General features: G+C 36.7%; 1 protein-coding gene across 9 annotated transcripts in view; it reads right to left on the reverse strand.

Annotated features, from left to right (window-relative positions):
- The window catches only part of PRMT8 (protein arginine methyltransferase 8), a 166,353-nt gene that overhangs the window by 11,844 nt on the left and 135,701 nt on the right, over positions 1–18,808 (reverse strand). For all 9 annotated transcript variants that reach the window (XM_074269249.1, XM_074269255.1, XM_074269248.1 and 6 more), the window contains one exon: positions 9,997–10,147. In XM_074269249.1, the coding sequence (XP_074125350.1) occupies positions 9,997–10,147 (151 nt within the window). The remainder of the gene's footprint in view (positions 1–9,996; positions 10,148–18,808) is intronic.

Genomic DNA, 18,808 nt, shown 5'->3' on the forward strand with positions numbered 1-18,808 from the left:
TCTGTGTGACTCTCAGCAAGTCAGTTAACCTTGTTGGCCTCAGTTTCCTTATCTGTAAAAATGAGCTAAAGAAGGAAATGGTAAACCACTTCAATACCTCTGCCAAGAAAACCCCAAATGGATTCACAAAAATTGGAGAACTGAAAAATGACTGAACCACAACAAATGCATGTAAATTCTTTTGAGAGCAAAACACTGTCACATTTTTAATCTTATAACCCAAGCATCTGGTGTATATTCTAGTGAATAGTAGCTGCTGAACAAAAGTTCGTTAATTAACAAATTGAGTATGAGTTGCAAATGTTTTATTATAAGAGCCTAATGCTTGTAGGTTTGATTATGTTTATGTTGATAATGGTTGGGATCAATGTGGGCAGGGTATACTGGCACACTTATGATTGAGATAATGATTCTATTCTTCCATGCCTTTTGTTAAATCAACTAATGGTGTTTTGAATGGGACTAGTATCTTTCAACTTATAAATTTGCATGGATATAAATGGAAACATCAAGAGTAGTGCATACATATGAAAGGAAGATAGGATATATACATATACCAACACATATAGAAATATGTTTGTGTATATGTATATATATATATGTGTAAACATGTGTATGTATAGATAAAATGACTGCATCAATACAAATGGAATAATACCAAAAAAATATATAAACTGAATGCTGCAAAATTGTAAAGTTTAGTCCCAAACAGGAGCCATGAGAAGGAATTACTTATATATGTATAGATAAAATGACTATAGCAATACAAATGGAACAAAAAAAAAATTTAAATTGAATGCTACAAAATTGTAAAGTTTAGTCCCAACTAGTCCCAAAAATGAAAAGGAATTTTTCTTGCTTCTTTGTCCAGGTAGGGAAGTATAGGTTGGAATACTGCATATAATGTCAGACTTTTTGTTATAATGATTAATTTTGTCAAACTGCTTTTTTCCTTCTTTTTTATTATTTACTATAAAATGGCTCTCTGTGTGGAGTAAGGAGACAGATATATTAGGAAATGTAGGTGGCATAATAACAATACTTATCAATTAAAATTATTCTACAAAATGAAGTCCACCTGCTCCCAGCCTCATTCTCTGTCAATTGGTTGTTAAAAAAACGTTCCCCAAAGAAATCTTGTCTTAGGCTCTGTGTTAAATATTATTCAAGGAATGATTGACAGTACTATCTACCCCCATCCTCCACCTACACCAGCTCAGACAGACAGGTGTCTTTCCTGCTCTTAAAGACCTTCAAACAATAAGATTTAAGCAGCCTCTTTCCATCATCCATTATGATGCCCCATGAGAGTTTAAGAAATGCTTTACTGGGCTCAGACCCAGTTCTTATCCAGACTAGACAGAATTCTCTTTCTGAAAGAGGCACAGAACTCAGTGGGAGGGCATAGTTCAATTAAATTTAATCCAACAAACATTAAGTGCTTTGCATGTAATTGTCCTTGTAGATGTCACCCTCAAAAATCAGACTTATAGCACTTTATAGTTTACAAAATATTTTCATGCAGTATTTCATCTGTTCCTCACAAAAAGAGATTTAGCCAGCACCAGGCAAATGGAACTTAGAACCAGGCAACTTTCATGATCAAGGGAAATAGCTTTCCTTCCTCCCTCTATAGCCATCTGCCATTTGACCATCCACTGTCCATGGTATCCATCATTATGATATTCTTTCCTAGGCTGTCTTCACACCAAATCCTATCAAGGTTTTCAAGATACTCTCTGCACTACTGCCGTCTTCTATCCACATTTGAATTTGTCCTAAGTTCTAGAATTCCAGTTAAGATTCTGTTTATGGCAAGGAATTAGATAAGTAGTGCAAATATATTTTACTGGCTCTAATTTTTCATGAAATGCTGTGTGTTGTTTCAGAAAAAGCGCTTACCTAAAAGCCAGAAAAAAAACTTGATTAAAGTCTCACCACTCACAAATATCATATTCTGAGCAAATCACAATCCCTCAGTGGTCTAGATAATTAAGACATTTGTCAGAGAAAGGCCAATCTGTATTGGTAGCATCACAGGTTTAGTTCCAACCTCTATTCCTATTTTATAGATGGAAAAATTGAGGCTCATAGAGATTAAACTGACTTGTCTAAGGTAACACAGGCAGGTTGTAAGGTACTTGACTTGAATCCAAGTTTTCCAATTTCAAATTGTATTCATTCCAAACTATCTTCAAACATTCTATATTTCTCAAAATTATTCACTAGCAAGCCATCACCATTGCCTTTATCTGTGAAGCATAGAAAATCAGACCTGAAAGAGACCTTTGAGATCATCTAGTTTAACCTCTTTCCTTTACCTATCAAAACACTTACTGGTGTATTTTCAGTCAACACTAACATGAGTTAATGAGTGCCCTAAGCTAAGTATTCTGTGGGTGAAGAAGCATATATTTTGTTTTGTTTTGTTTTTTCCTCTTCAAATTCTCTGGGACTTCAAAGGAATATTTCTATAGGCCAGTATTCTGGTACAGGATCAAGAACAGAGCCTAGCTCGTAAGATGTGCTCCATCAGAAATTGCATTGCTCTTCATGCTCCGGAATTAGATGAACATGTCTCTATATTCACATGGCCTGAGATGGGATAGATTTCCATCCTTCTTGCTTTCAGCCTGTGTTTTTCTTCAGTCATTGAAGTCTGATAATTTCAACCTAACCTCTTATAAAAGGTGACTACTACATCCCTGCAGTCCTTGGAGCTCTTTCATATAACCTTGCTATCTTCTCTAGCTCCATACACAATTTTGTAGGTTTGTGATTTTCCTTAAATTTAGATAGGACCAATGAGGAAGCTCTTAACTCAACTGACTGCAGAGGCTTCCTATTTCCTCTAAAATAAAATAAAAAGTCTTTTGCCTAAGTTTTTGAGATCCCAACCAACTTTTCCAGACTCGGTGAATATTATTACCCCAGCTTTGACTATGATCTAGTCAAATTGGCCTTTTATCTGTTCCTTATGCATGATACTCTATCTTACCCCCACTTTGATTAAGATCTAGTCAAATTGGACTTTTTTCTGTTCCTTATGCAAGATACCTTATCTCCCCCAACTGGGTATGTATCTGCAAAAAAGGCTTTTTGTTCAAGCCTGGAATGTACTCTCTCTTTATCTCTGCCTCACAGAATCCCTTGTTTTCTTTAAATTGCAATTTAGGCAACATCTTCTGATGAAGCCTTTCTGCTTCTCCCTTTCCAATGCTTGTGCCTTTCGAGACAAATTACCTTGTTTTTTACATTTGTGTGTGTATATACATCTCCCTAGGTTCAAATCTGGCTTCTGACACTTACTAGCTATGTACAAATTGCTTAATCCTGTTTGCCTCAGTTTTCTCACTTGTAAAAAAAATGAACTGAAGAAGGAAATAACAAACCATTTCAGCATCTTTGCCAAGAAATTCCCAAAAGGAGTATTGGAGAGTCAGATATGGCTTAAATGACTAAATGACAACAGAGAGAGACAGAGAGTCTAGACTGGACTTTTTCCAGGCTAGAGAGACACACAGAGAGAGACAGAGACAGAGAGACAGAGTGAGAGAGAGAGAGAGAGAGAGAGAGAGAGAGAGAGAGAGAGAGAGAGAGACAGAGAGAGACAGAGAGAGACAGAGACACAGAGAGAGAGAGACAGAGAGACAGAGACAGAGATAGGGACAGAGACAGAGGGAGGAGGAGGAAGGAAGAGGAGGAAGAAGAAGAAGAAGAAGAAGAAGAAGAAGAAGAAGAAGAAGAAGAAGAAGAAGAAGAAGAAGAAGAAGAAGAAGAAGAAGAAGAAGAAGAAGAAGGAGGAGGAGGAGGAGGAGGAGGAGGAGGAGGAGGAGGAGGAGGAGGAGGAGGAGGAGGAGGAGGAGGAGGAGGAGGAGGAGGAGGAGGAGGAGGAGGAGGAGGAGGAGGAGGAGGAGAAGGAAGAGGAGAAGGAAGAGGAGGAGGAGGAGGAGGAGGAGGAGAAGGAAGAGGAGGAGGAGGAGGAGGAGGAGGAGGAGGAGGAGGAGGAAGAGGAGGAGGAGGAGGAGGAGGAGGAGGAGGAGGAGGAGGAGGAGGAGGAGGAGGAGGAGAGGAGGAGGAGGAGGAGGAGGAGGAGGAGGAGGAGGAGGAGGGAGAAAAAGAGGGAGAGTGGAAGGGAGGGAAGGAGGAAGAGGGAGAGAGAGGGGGGAATAAAGGGAGAGAGGGAGAGAGGAAGAGATAGATAGAGATAGAGATAGGTAGATAGATAGAGATAGATAGATAGGTAGGTATCTATCTATATGTATATATGTGATTATGTATATATTTGTGTACATATATAAATGCATATATTAATTTTTCATGCTTCTATATATTGTAATAGGTGCTTATCTCTATTAGAATGGAAGTTCATTGTGAGTAGAAATGATGAATGAGAACACGAGAATTATGACCACAATCATAAACTAAGGGCAGTCATAGAACAAATACTACATATTAAGATTTCAAAAAAATATGTGCAATGAGTTATTTAAGGCCCTTTGTTACTTATCTGAAATCCTCAAGGTTAAGCAACTAAGTCACAATGCTATGGAGGTTGGGGGCTTCAGTGGGTTGGATATTAAGTATCAAGAACAATGGGCATGGCTTATAGATATAACAGGTGGTACTGGCAGACACAGGACAGCAGAATGACAATTTATCAGCGAAGTTCCCTTATGCAGAGGCAACTAGTTTAGTAATGAATAAAACACTCAAACTGGAGTTAGGAAAACCTAACCTGATTTGTCCAAGATCATACAGTTGGGTGGTAGTCAAGACTTGAACCCAGGACTCCTTACTCACTATACATTGATCTTCCTTTTATTGGATACTGTTGTTTAGTTATTTTTAGTTGTGCCTGACTCTGCAACCCCAGTTGGGGTTTTCTTGACAAAGATACTGGAGTGATTTGCCATTTCCTTCTCCAACTCATTTTGTTAATAAGTAAACAAAGGCAAACATGGTTCAATGAAATGCCCGGACCACAGCTAGTAAGTGTCTGAGACCAGATCTGAACTCAGGAAGATGAGTTTTCCTGACTCCAGGTCTGGTGTTCTATCCAATGAGCCACATAAATTCTATACCATCTTTCTGTTATTATAATCATTGATTACATTTGATTTTCAGTGAGTCACCTGGGCTTCCAACTAAGCTTTGAGTGTTTTGGATGGTGCTCATATACAGTAGAAGGTATGACTCCTAATTGAAAAGAAGGCTGAGTTGATACACTTTCAATTCTTGCTCCACTTTACCTGCTCAGCATAATTTTGGAGGGAGAATAGTAAGTTGTACAGGGGACACACTGCCTAGGTTAAGAGGTTCGGCTCTAGTTACAAAGTGGCCTCTATCTTTTCAGTTTTATTTCCAACTTTCTCCAACTAAGTAGTCTCCACAGCATCTACTGAATATGACTTAAATATTCTTCTGTCAACACTTCTATATGTGCTATCCCATTCAGAAGAAACATTTTCTATTTAAATACCATTAATCTTTCCAGCAGCTGGGTGACTGGACATAAAACCAGGAAGATTCAACTTCTTGAATTCAAATCTGGCCTCAGACACTTATTAGCTGTGTGACTTATGAGCAGATCTTTTAACCCTGTCTGCATCAGTTTCTTCATCTGTAAAAGGAGTTGGAGCAGGAAAGGACATAAACCACTCTAGTGTCTGTCATGAAAACCTTAAACGATGTCACAAAGAATTAGACATAACTGAAACAACTAAACAACAAGACAATAGCAATCCTTCCAGATCCACCCCATCTTAATGTTTCTAACCCCTAACTTGCCCAGTCCAAAAAGTCTCTCATTTTTTTCAGCAAACGTTAATGCAAAGATCTATTAGTGCTCAAATTGCCCAGTAAATAGATCACTAGGTTTATCCTGACTGATTACTAGTTGACCTTGGGTAAACCACATCTCCAAATTTAGTCTTGCTTTCTGCATTTATTAAATGAAGGAGTCGTAATAGATGACATGTGTGTGTATATATGTATGGAAGAGAAAGAGAGGGAGGGAAGGAAAGAAAGAGAGAGAGAGGGAAAGAGAGAGAGAAAGAGGGAGAGGGGGAGAGAGAGAGAGAGAGAGAGAGAGAGAGAGAGAGAGAGAGAGAGAGAGAGAGAGGGGGGGGGGGGGAAAGGACACACCAAGAGAGACATAGAGACAGACAGAGAAAGAGAGTCAGAGAGAGACAGAGAGAGATAGGGAGAGATACAGAGAAAGAGAATCAGAGAGAGACAAAGAGAGGCAGGGAGAGGCAGGGAGAAACAGAAAGTCAGAGACAGAGCGATAGAAAGAGACACACACAGAGACAAAGAAAGAGAGACAGGAACAAAGAGACACAGATACATAGAGAGAGACAACAGAGAGAGAGGTTAACAGAGAGACAGAGACAGGCAGATATATAGACAGCCTGACAGATAAATAGACAGCTAGTAAGATACACAGATAGATATAGACAGGTATAGATTGAGTTGTGTATATAAATATATACATTCTAGACAGTGAGAGAGAGACAGAGACAGATAGAGACAAATATATAGACTGACAGTTAAACAGAGCTGTGTATATAAATATATACATTCTACATGCATATACAACATAAGACATATGCATGTGTGTGCATAAAAATATATGTGTGTATATACATATGTATATACACATATACCTTGTTTTTCATACAAACTGTTGCCTAGCCATATCTCTGTGTCACAGTAGTTGTTAATTTAACCCTCTCTTGACAGGTGTGAAAGAATTATTCTGACCATAAGCTCTTTTGGAAGGAGTCAAGCAAGGTTATCTATAAGTCTATAATCAGTGGTTCTTAACCTGGGATACATGAACTTGTTTTTTAAAAATATATTTTAATAATTTTATTTTAATATAACTGATCTCCTTAGTCCTATGTATTTTGCTTTATGCATTTTTAAAAAGAGATTCTGAGAATGGATCTATAGATTTCACTAGTCTGGCAAAAAAGAAACAGAAGACTAAAAACACTCAGCCCATACATTCTTCAATCTGCCACAAGATCTCAGGACTAGTTGAGAGTTCACTGCAGGTACTGAAGATTTTCCAGATATTTTCAGTTTAAAATTCAGTAGCAAATATATCCCCCTTGGATATGTTAGAAAAATCACTGGGAAAATCTAGAGAATGAGAAAACCAGAGACTATACAACATGAAGAGTAATTTAAAGCAGAGCTTCTTAAACTTTTTCCACTCACAACCCTTTTTTTTTTTTACAGGAACTCAGATATATAGGTATATAATATAGGCACACAAATCAAACATTTAATGATAATAAATTATAATTTCACAGCCCCCACAATCAGTTACAAGATCCCACGTGAGGTCATGACCCACAGTTTAAGAAGCTTTGTTTTAAGGAATTAGCTTGGAAAAGAAAAAAGGAGAATATAATAACCATCTTTGAATATCTGAAGAACTGTCATGTGGAAAAGAAATAGATTCATTATTCTTGGGCTCATAAAGCAGAACTAGGAACTGATAGTAGTAACAAATAGAATTTATACAGTACTTTACAAATATTTTATCCTTATAATATTGAGAGGTAGTTGCTATTATTATTCCCCTTTTCACATATGGAGAGAATTGAGGCAGACTGAGTTGAAATGACTTGCTGGTGATCACACAGGTAATATCTGAGGTCAAATTTGGATTGAATTCTTCCTATCTCTAGGTTCAATCTCCTAAACTGCTTTTTACTATAAGTGGAAGCTGTAAAGAGACAACTTTAGGCTTAGTTAGTAAGGAAAGCTGCCCCAAAGAAGAAGGGGCTGCTCCATCAATGGAGGTCTACAGAGATTAGAGGGCCATTTGTAAAGAGCATTTCTCAGGGCATACTTCTTGAGATCCCTGAGGTCCCTTCTAGTCCGAGATTCTGGGAATATTATTTGTTGTTGGTTTTCAACCACATCTTTTCATGACCTCATTTGGAGTTTTCTTGGCAGAGATACTGGGGTAATTTGTCATTTCTTTCTCCAGCTCATTTTACAAATAAGAAAACTGAGGCAAATAGGATTAAGTGTTTTACCCAGGATCACCCAGTCAATAAGTATCTGAGGCTATATTTGAACTCACAAAGATTCCTGACTCAGGCCCAGCACTCTGTCCACTGAGCCATCTAGTTGCTCCATTTACTATATATGTTTTATGTCATTTGACTTCTTAGGTATTGTTTCCTAATCTATAAAGATGAACAGATTGGACCACATGATTTCTAAGTTCCCTTTCAGTTAAGTTCCCTTAATTTTTTATGATCCCATAATTCTCAGACTATGTCTCTACTTTGCTTTCCTGTCACCTTTTCCTCCCTAAAAGAGATTCAATTGTCTGTACTCCAAATACCCTAACTCTGAGGTATGCCATCATACAGGAGTATGCTGGAGTCAGCTGGTAAAGGCTCCCCAAATGATTGTTAAATGTTCTATATGAGCATTTACACTTTGGATATCAGCAAATGCTACCAATCAGGGATTGATTTATTGTTTCATTGATTGCTTAAGCTTAAGAAAGTGACAGAGAAAATTTTTATAATGAAGATTAAGCACAAAAGTCTGTCATGTTGAATATGGAAATATATTTAGAAGAATTGCACTTGTTTAACTTATATTGGATTGCTTGCTGTCTGAGAGAGGGGAGACATGGGAAAGAAGAGAGAAAAATTTGTAAATGAGGTTTTGCAGGAGTAAATTTTAAAACTATCTTTGCATATATTTTGAAAAATAAAAAGATATTTTTTAAAAGTGTGTCATGAGTAAAAAAAAATCTGGAGAACTAGTTGTTAAACATTTACCAACCCCTGTATGCCATGCATACTAAAAATTAGAAATAGTCCTTGCAAGAACAGCACTAAGAATCACTTTAAAGGAAGTTTAGAACCAGATCTTCATTTTACAGATAAGATTCCTATTATAACAAAAGTAGGTAAATGACTAGACCAAGATCACTTAGCTAATATATGATAGAGCTGAGATTAGACCCTATTTCTTTGAGGGAGATATGGAAATGAGAGAGATTCATTCATTCAATTATGTAATACCCTTCCCTCTTTGTCTATAATACTTGCAGAAAACTAAGCAAAGGGATCTAAATAAATCCCCCAATACTAGTGTAGCCTGCCCCAAAATGGGTTGCAGGAGAAATGTCCAGCACTTGGTCTCTGAAAGTTACTAGTTTTATGTACTTGGTTCATTTCATTTCTGCTCCTTAATAAAAGGAAAGGGTCAGATTCAATAATCTATAGGTCCTATCCCCTCTTAAAGAATCCTCCATTCTACTATTCGACTAGTATGGACCTACCTAGGATTGTTGCTGCTCTCTGGCTTTCTGGGTAATGATGGACACTTTCTCCAAAAAAATGCCACCAGAGGAGACACTCTTTGTACTAGAACAGCAGTTTTTTTTAAAATGTGTTTTTTAAAAAGCTATTTCCTTCTCCCCAGGGCACCAGCATTTGAAGAATATGCTTCCTTCCTTCATCTGTATTGGATGGTTTGGGGAGGAGAAAAAAAAAAAGATCTGGCTGATCTCCAAGAAGAAACACAGTGCCTTGACAGGAGTCAATGTGCTCTTTCCTCCTCCCTTCCTTTAGGTCTCCTGTGACATTATGCCCCTCCTCTCTTAGGCCCGCCTTCCCTGGCAGTGTGGAAGTTGGGGGAGAAGAGGAGGTATACAACCTGTGGGTGTTCTCTGGATTGAGAATCTGTGCCATACAAAACATCTAGGACCAGCATCCTTAAAATATCCTAGGATTATGGTTCTTTCCTACCCACACTCAAATGAATTTTCCCCAGATGATGAAATCCTTGTTATGGCTTTGATAATGAGGATGGAAGCTGCTTCTTCCTTTCCTTCAAGAAGAGATTCCAAAATGTCTTTCCTGAGAACTTTTCATAAGCCACCAAGACAAGACCAGAATCCTATGGGAGAGGTGCATGCTGGCCGAGAGGGCAGGAGAGTAGCCTGCTTACCTGTGGAAAATCCCATTTTCTTGTGGCACTTGGTAAATTCAATATTAAAATAGGTGACCAGAGCGTGGATATAGTCGTTGCGCTGAATCTGGAGGCAGAATGCAGATGTGAATGAGAGCTCTTCAGTCTTCACAGTGTAAATGTCTACCTCCTGCAGTGGAAAAAGAAAGACAGAGCACAGGATACTTACCCCCTTTCCCCAGAGGGCTGTCTGAGTCACTGGGTAGACTCCAGGTAGATTCCCTGGAGTTCTGCAGCTCCAGGGCTAAATGAATGATGCAAACTTATGGAGGCTAAGGTCTGAAGAGAAAAGGAGGTGGTTAAAAATGGCACATTAAATGAAGTAAACCAGAAGATGTATCCTAAACCTAAGAAAAAATGCATTTGGGGTTATCTGCTTTATTATTATTATTATTATTGTAGTCAAGTCCTAGTCCAAAAATTCATCCCAATGTAGAAACTGGGAGCCCTGGGTTCCCAGTGCCATCTCAGCATAGCAAAGCTCTGGCAGAACCCGCCACTCTGAAAAGGTCTCCCTTTACCCTGGTGAGACTATAATCTGGTAAAAGGCAGAGAGCTTTTGGCCCAGGAGGCAGGAGAATCGAGATGAGTCCAAACAGGTGACATTACTCCTTATCTGAAAACACGAGGGTATTGAAGTACCTAAATTCAAATCCAGGCTCAAGCATTTACTAGTTGTGTAATCTTGGCCAGGTCACTTAACTTTACTGCCTCAGTTTCTTTATCTGTAAACTGGGTATAATATAGTTATTCCTTCAATATTATGGGAGCAAGGGACATGGTACCCCCATGATCTGGAAAAAAAAAACATGTAAAAATGTTTGGCTCTTGCTCATATCAGAGAAGAAATATGAAGTTTTCTCTTTTATTTTATGGGGTATTTACAGGATCTTATTGAAAATTTTAGGTTATGTATGTGTGGTCATAGGATCTATGTTGTATGTTGACCTTCATATGTCATCTGTGGTTCCGCTAAATTTCCCCAAATTTCCATTTAATTTCTTATGCCAATCTTCAATATATCAAAACCACAATTGGAAAAGTAGTGATGTAGAAGGGATAACTATAAGAGTTCCTACTTCTTGGGGAACCTGCTAAGTGATGCAAAGAAAATAGGGCTGCTTATGGAGTCAGAAGACCTGAGTTCAAAATTGACTTCAAATAATTATTAGTTAAATGACCCTGAGCAAATTAATTAATCTCTGCTTCAGTTTCTTCATCTGTAAAAATAGGTTAATAATATAATGTGCCTCCCAGAATTATTGTAAGAATAAGATGAGATAAGATTTTAAAGTATTTCCTAAACTTTAAAACACAATGATATGATAGCTATTGTTGTTCTATGAAATGAGATACTTGTAAAGTGCTTTCCAAACTTTAAAGTGTAATAGTTATATAAATGCTAATTATTATTATTGTTGTTGTTATTATAAATATAAAATTAAATATTTGTAAGATGCTTTGCAAACCTTAAATTGTGATAGTTACATAAATGCTTATTATTATTATTGCAAATATAAAATGAGATATTTGTAAAGATATTTGCAAACCTTTAAGTGTTATAATTATATATATGCTATTATTGTTGTTATGGTTGCTGTTGTAAATATAAAATGAGATATTTGTAAAGAGCTTTGTAAACCTTAAAATATTGCTGCTATTATTGTAAATATAAAGAGATAATTGTAAAGTGCTTTGCAAAGCTTAGTGCACTATATAAATGCTAGCTATTATTATTAGATCTCTATATAGAAGAGAACACTAGATTTATAGACCTGAGAACTGAATTAAAATTCTGTTCTATCATTTACTAGTTGTGTGACCCTGGATAAGTGCTTTATCTCTCTAGGCTTCAGGGCCCCATCTGTAAAATATGTGTGATAATACTAGTCCTAACAGCTTTCCCTGATACCTCACCATTGTGCAGAGATTGCAAAGAAATGTCAGCCAAGTGCCTGGTTCTACCAAGCTTTAGTCTTAAGCCTGGTAATAGGTGATTTGTCAATTGTTATTATTTCCCCCCCTAAAACATCCCTGACTCTTAGCTTCCTTATTACCAGGGTGAGCTACTCCATCATCCCAGTCCCTCAGGCTTACAACCTAGGAGTCAACCTGGATTCCTCACTATCCCTTCTCCTCTTCCCCATTGCCAAGCTGTTGCCAAAGCCTGTCAATTTCACATTTGCACATCACATCCCCTTTCTTTTCTCTGACTGTCATCACTCTAGTGCAGCCCCTCATCACCTCACATCTTAATGACTGCAATATTCTGCTGATGGGTCTGCCTGCCTCAAGTATCTCCCCTCTCCAGTCCAACTTCCATTCAGAAACTAAAATGATTTTCCTAGAGGGCAGGACCAGACACATCACCTCCTACTCTGTAAACTCTTGACTCCAGGAGCAAATACAAAATGTTCTATTTGGCATTTAATGATCTTTAGAACCTATCCCCCCCTTTATATTTTCAAAAGTCTTCTTAAACCTAACTTCTCAAAAAATACTCTAATCCAGCCATGCTGAATTCCCTGGCTTCCTTAAGTTCCAAATCAAATGCTACCTTCCACAGGAAACATTCTTTCTGTATTTCCAATTTTGGTATGTATCCGCTTGGTATATATTGCTTGCAATTTTTGCTTTAAATTGCAAGCTCCTTAAGATCAGGAAGCATCTTTTCTATCTTCTTTGCATCTCTAGTGCTTAGTATAGTGCCTGGCTCATAGTAGACAATAAATACATATTTATTGGTTGTAGCAAAAGTATTTCTGTAAATTTTAACCTATTTCTCTTAAGAACTTGTATTAATCATCTTCCTACTTTTGGACAAGGAAATATTAATTTTTTATGTATGCCTCAAGGTAATGAATTCTGTATTTCATTAATATTGTACAGTTTTCAACTGGATATCCTCTAGATACATTATTATCCATTTCACCATGCCGCAAAAAATGAATAGGTGTTCATTCCTCTGTTATTGACATTAGATTTGACACTAGAATACCAACCAATATCTTAACATTTACAACTTCAATTTTCTTCTTAATAGTCTTTGCTGGGAAGATCAGGATATTTATAAGTATTTCAATGATCGATTGGTTCAATTTTGCTTCCAGTCAGTCATAGTAACATATAGTGGTAATTCCTGCAGGTAGGGGGCTACACACCTATAATCCTTGCTCCTGGGGATATGTATCTGTAATTCCTGCTGTGGAGAGAGGTTGGTAGACTATTTGAGATGAGAAATTCTGACCTGCAGTAGGATGAATGCCAGCCTGATGTTCAAACTAAGTTTGGCACCAGTCGGTGAGACCCTGGAAGAGGGGGGCCACCAGACTACCTGAGGAGTGAATTGATTCAGATCAGGAAAAGAGCAGGGAAAAGCTTCCATGCTAATCAGTATTAGGATTGAGTTCATCAATGACAGCTGCATTTCTAGCCAGAGAGAGAGGGAAATTCAGTCTCAAAAACCAAAATAACTTTTCTCAACCTCCATGTTTAAGTTCAAAACCTTCAGGTTTTATTTTTCCTTGGAGGATATTTGGACTTTACAGTTTTTAAATCAAAATAACATTTAGAGGTCAGCTAGTTAGTGCAGTGGATAGAGAACCAGCCCTGAAGTCAGGAGCACCTGAGTTCAAATTTGATCTCAGACACTTAACACTCCCTAGCTGTGTGACCACCCCACCCCACCCCTAGGAAGTCACTTAGCCCCAATTCCCTCAGCAAAATAAATAAATAAATGACATTTCATTATAATTATAGGTTTCCATAAGAGAAGTAGTTATTTTTTTAGTGCTGCCATATAACATGATTAATATGATGTTTTGGTATTTGTAACTTAAAGGGTTAGGTTTCCCAACAATAAATATGGTAAATGACATTTTCCAGTGGTCTAAAGAGTAGAGGTAACAGCCATGGTGGAACTGAAAGTATGATTAGAATTCATCTTGTCTGAAATAATAATTAAAAAAAAAACAATGTTTTCTGTTAAGAAAGATAAAATCAGGCTTGTATCAAAAAGGAAGCTGTATAATCAGTATAAAGTGTTTGAGCCAATAATGAAGGCTCTTAAATAGATTTGCTTTACACTTTTTCAGAAGTGCTAGAGTTCATTTGGCAGCTGGGTAGCACTGCAGATATAATGCTGGGTCTAGAATCAGGAAGATTCACCTTCCTGAGTTTAAATCTGGCCTCAGACAGACTGTGTGATCCTGGGCAAATTGCTTCACCCAGCTTTCTTACTTGTAAAATGAGCTGGCAAAGGAAATGGCAAAGCACTCCAGTGTCTTTGCCTAGAGAACCTTAAATGGGATCATGATGCACTGGACACAACTGAACAGCAAGAGCTTTAATTACCTATCTTGACACTCCCTTTGGGAATATTCTGTTGTTCATGATACCAGGGGGCTTAAAACTATAGTAATTCAAAACTTCACCTAGACTTTTTGAATCTCCAGTATTAATGAGATGCAAATTTTCTGTTTTATACTTGATCCAAATTGTGTTTTCATTATTTTAAGACTTACATGTAAAGAAAAAAACTTTCTATATCTTCCTTTTTTTTGAGGTGACAAGGGAGGCTATCATTTTCTTCTAATTTCTTTACTTCTCAAGTCTTTTTGGCATAGAGAAATCACCTTATCAATGCAGGTTGGTACTTTCTTTGCAATTTATAGTCTTGGAGATTTATCTCAAACACTACCAGATTAAGTGACTTGCCAAAGGTCACACAGTCAAGCTGTTAGATCTTCCTGGCTCCAATGTCAGCTCTCAAGTCACTATGCCACATTGTTCCTCTAACCTCAATAGTATGTATTTTGATTGATGATGAATTATTTATGTTCTTTGTGCCACCTTGTCTCCTTACATCACTCTTACTTTTTGGCTTTCACTTTTAATTTTGATTAAGGGTATCAAGAATTGTGATATACTTTTGTTTTCTGTATCTTATTGCCAAGCTTCTTTTTCATTGTCTTTAACTGGGCAATATAGTATTCAAATTTACTATTGTGTATTCTGGCTAAATATTGATGTAGTAGAGTTTTGTAAAGAGCAGGAACTCCGAATGATTGATTTAATCCTACAACAAGGTGTCAACTCAGTGGAATTGATAAGGCAATGTTATCTAGTTTAGCTTGTGAGTTCTCTAGTTCAGTATGACTGATTTTATCTTACAACAAATAATGATTCCCTAGTGATATAATGATTGTTTATACTCAATATACTGTGATGATGTAATTGTAATAGAGTGTATAAACTGGGGACAAACTCAGCCAGAGATAGACAGACTTCAAGATAGAGACCATCCTGGTGGCTCTCCTGCCTCCTGCACTTTAAGAGAGAACACTTGACCAGCTCCTGGTGGCTTTCCTGCCTCCTGCATTTCCTCCACTGTAACTCAAGACCCGTTCTGAAGGACCTTCAGAAAGCTAGCCGGACCCTAGGTGAAGAAGACAGACCGTGAAAGAGATAATGAAGATTTATTCCTGACTATTCTCATGGTGATTATTCTGCTGAGACCTCCAGAAAGCTAACCAAAACATTACAGAGTTCTGATGTTTTTATACTGGTCTCCTATCTTTTTCTAAATTCAATTAAAATTTTAATTTAGAAGCATTGACTTTCTCTTTATCATTGAGTTGAGGGTGTCATTGACACAAAGAAATATGACGTTTTTTTTCTATAAGAGGTTAGATTTATTTTTAACTTTGTTATAATATAATATAGGCATTATTCTGTGTATAGTCCATAGAGCATAATCTGGAGTCAGAAAGATTTGAGTTCAAATATGGCTTTAGACCCAGCTGCTAGCTGACCTTGATCAAATCATTTTAACTCCATTTGCCTCAGTTTCCTCAACTGAAAAACAGAAATAATAATATTACATGCCTCACAAAGTTTTTGTGAGAGTCACATAAAATAATTTTTGTAAAGTGTTTAACTAAGTGCTCAGAATTTAATAAAATGTTGTTTTCTTCCTTCAATTCTTCCTATTCAGCTCTTATCTTTTTATAAAAGTTCTTGAAACTCCTCGTTGCATTTAAGACCCATTATTCCCCCATAAAATCATGCTCAGCTTTTCAAGATATATTATTCTTGGTTAGAAACCTATCTCATTTATCTTTTGTAACATTGTATTCCAAGATCTCCTCTCATCATTCTTGGAAGTTGCCAGATTTTGTGTGATCCTAATCCTTAGTATGTGAACTGCTTCTCTTTCATGGTGTTTGTAGTAATTTCTTTTTTATCCAAGATACTCTGAATTTTGGCCTATAATATTTCTGGGGCTTTTTCTTTTTTGAGACAAAGGATTAAGGATGTAAAAACTCACCAAGGTACATGTAAATGCTGTTGAAACTAGATCTGAGTTAAAAGTATGGCTCTACTCTTGATTAGTTGTGAATTCTTAAGCAAATTTAGTGCCTTATTAGGGCCTTAATCTCTTCATTTGTAAAATGTTGGGACCAAACCATACAATCTTCCATGTTCCAAACAGTTTTAATATTCTAAATGTCTACAATACAGTAACTACTCACTTCAAAATTAAGGTTCCAATCCTTTCCCTGACAAATCCCATCTTCTCTCATATTTGAACAGCTTTCCCTATCTTTATACAAAAGGATATACAGAATGACCTAGAAAAGCTATGGATATTTCTAGAACTTGCTCTTAGCCAAGCAATCACATCTCTATTATCTGCCAAATATCTGGAACAAGGTCACTATTATGAATGAGTTGTTGAATAAGAGTTGAAAGTGAATAAGCAATTATGACAATATATCCTGAATTAACCATTCTGTAGAGCAATTTGGAACTATGGCCCAAGGGCTAAAATACCATGCCTTTGACCAAGCAATACCAGTACTAGGACTATATCTCAAAGATATTTAAGAAATAAGGAATAGAACTCACATGTACAAAAATATTTATAGCATCTCTTTTAGAGGCAAAGGATTGGGAATTAAAGATGTGTTCACTGGGAAATGGCTGAATAAATTGCTATATATTATGAGGAATACAATAGTGCTATAAGAAATGACAAGCAAAATACTTTCAGAAAAACCTGAAAAGACTTGCATGAACTGATGCAAAGTGAAATGAGCAGAACCAGGAGAACATTATAGACAGTAACAGTAATCAATTGTGAGTAACTTAGCTGTTCTCTAAAATATGATTCAGGACAGTTTTAAAGGACTTATGCTCTCCATATCTCCAGGGAAAGAACTGATGAAATCTAAATCCAAATTAAAGCATTTTTTTCCTTTATTTTCTTGGGAGGGGGGGTTTACCTTTGTTTTCTTCATAACATGACTAACACGGAAATATGTTTTGCATGACTGCACATATATCATCTATAGCAAACGGCTTACCTTTTCAATGCGAGAAGGAAAAAGAGGGAGGGAGAGAATTTGAAACAAAATTTAAAAAAACTAATGTCAAAAATTGTTTCTATATGCAATTAGGGGGAAATAAAATGTTAATTTTTAAAGGTTCAGTAGGGTTCCAGGGGACAAGCTTAAGTTAGAGAGAGAAAAATCTGAGGAATCCTTCAGCAGATACAGAATGACAAGAAGCAAGGATACTTTGACTTTCAGGATACCAGTATTGAGCATCATCTCATTTGAAACCTTAGATCAGAAAGTCACAGAGAGCAGTCCTGATTCACTCTGTGGTGACTCATTAAAAATGAACTCAAGCAGAGAAAAAATAAAAACTTTTAAAGCAATGGGGAAAAAAGAACGGGATTTTCAGCTCCAAATGGGAACTGAAGAACTAATAGATATAACAATTTCAGTAGGAAGTAGATGAAAATCAATCTTGCATGAGGAACAAATGTAATTGAAAGACTTCACAATGTACCATTCTCTTTAGGTGAAAGATGCTCACCAGCTATTTGCCAGCTCTACTCAAAATAGGACAGAAATTTTAAAAGGCCTTATAATGCAGCAGGGGAGATTTAAGTTAGGCATAAGAAAGACCTTCTACCAACTTGTCAAACATGTTAAATATTAGGAACTGGCAACTGAAGATCTGTGGACTTTCTATTCCTGGTATTCTTTAAGAATAAGCGAGGCAATACTACCAAAAACGATAAGAGAAAGAGGAAAAACTACTATGTGTATAAAAAACATTTAAAGAAAAGACTTTTTTTTTAGTGGCAAAGAATCGAAACCTGAGGGAGTATGCATCAACTGAGAAGTGACTGAACAAATGATAGCATTTCAATATAAGAAAAAACTCTTATACTATGGAAAATTATAAAGAGAGTAATTTCAAAGAAACCTGGGAAGACTTGATTCTGAGTGAAGTAAGCAAAACCAGTAAAAGAATTTACACTGTAAACAATAAAAATAATGTTGTAAAAACAAATAAGATTTAAGAACTCTGATAAACTATTGTTTCAAAGGAATAATCACCTCTATGGAGAGATGATGGATCCAAGATGTGGAATGAGACATATTTTTTAACATAGCCAATGTGGGAGGAGTTTGTTTTACTCAACTATGCAATTTTGTAAAGCACCTAATTAACCAGGTTACATATAGTAGTCATTATATAAATATTTATTCCTGTCTCCTTCCTTTTCTCTTTCTCATCTTCAATAAATTCCCTTGTACAAATTCTTCTAAGTCCATAGGTTCATAGATTTAGAATTGGAAGAAACCATAGAAGTCATATAGCACAACTTCTTCATTTTCCATATGAGGGAACAGGTTCAGAATATTGTGGCAGTGAGGTTGAGCAGAGAGATGGCACTATGGACAGAGCACTTGACAAGAAGTAAGGAAGATGA

Source organism: Sminthopsis crassicaudata, chromosome 5, assembly GCF_048593235.1.
Source record: "Sminthopsis crassicaudata isolate SCR6 chromosome 5, ASM4859323v1, whole genome shotgun sequence".
Classification (NCBI taxonomy): domain Eukaryota; kingdom Metazoa; phylum Chordata; class Mammalia; order Dasyuromorphia; family Dasyuridae; genus Sminthopsis; species Sminthopsis crassicaudata.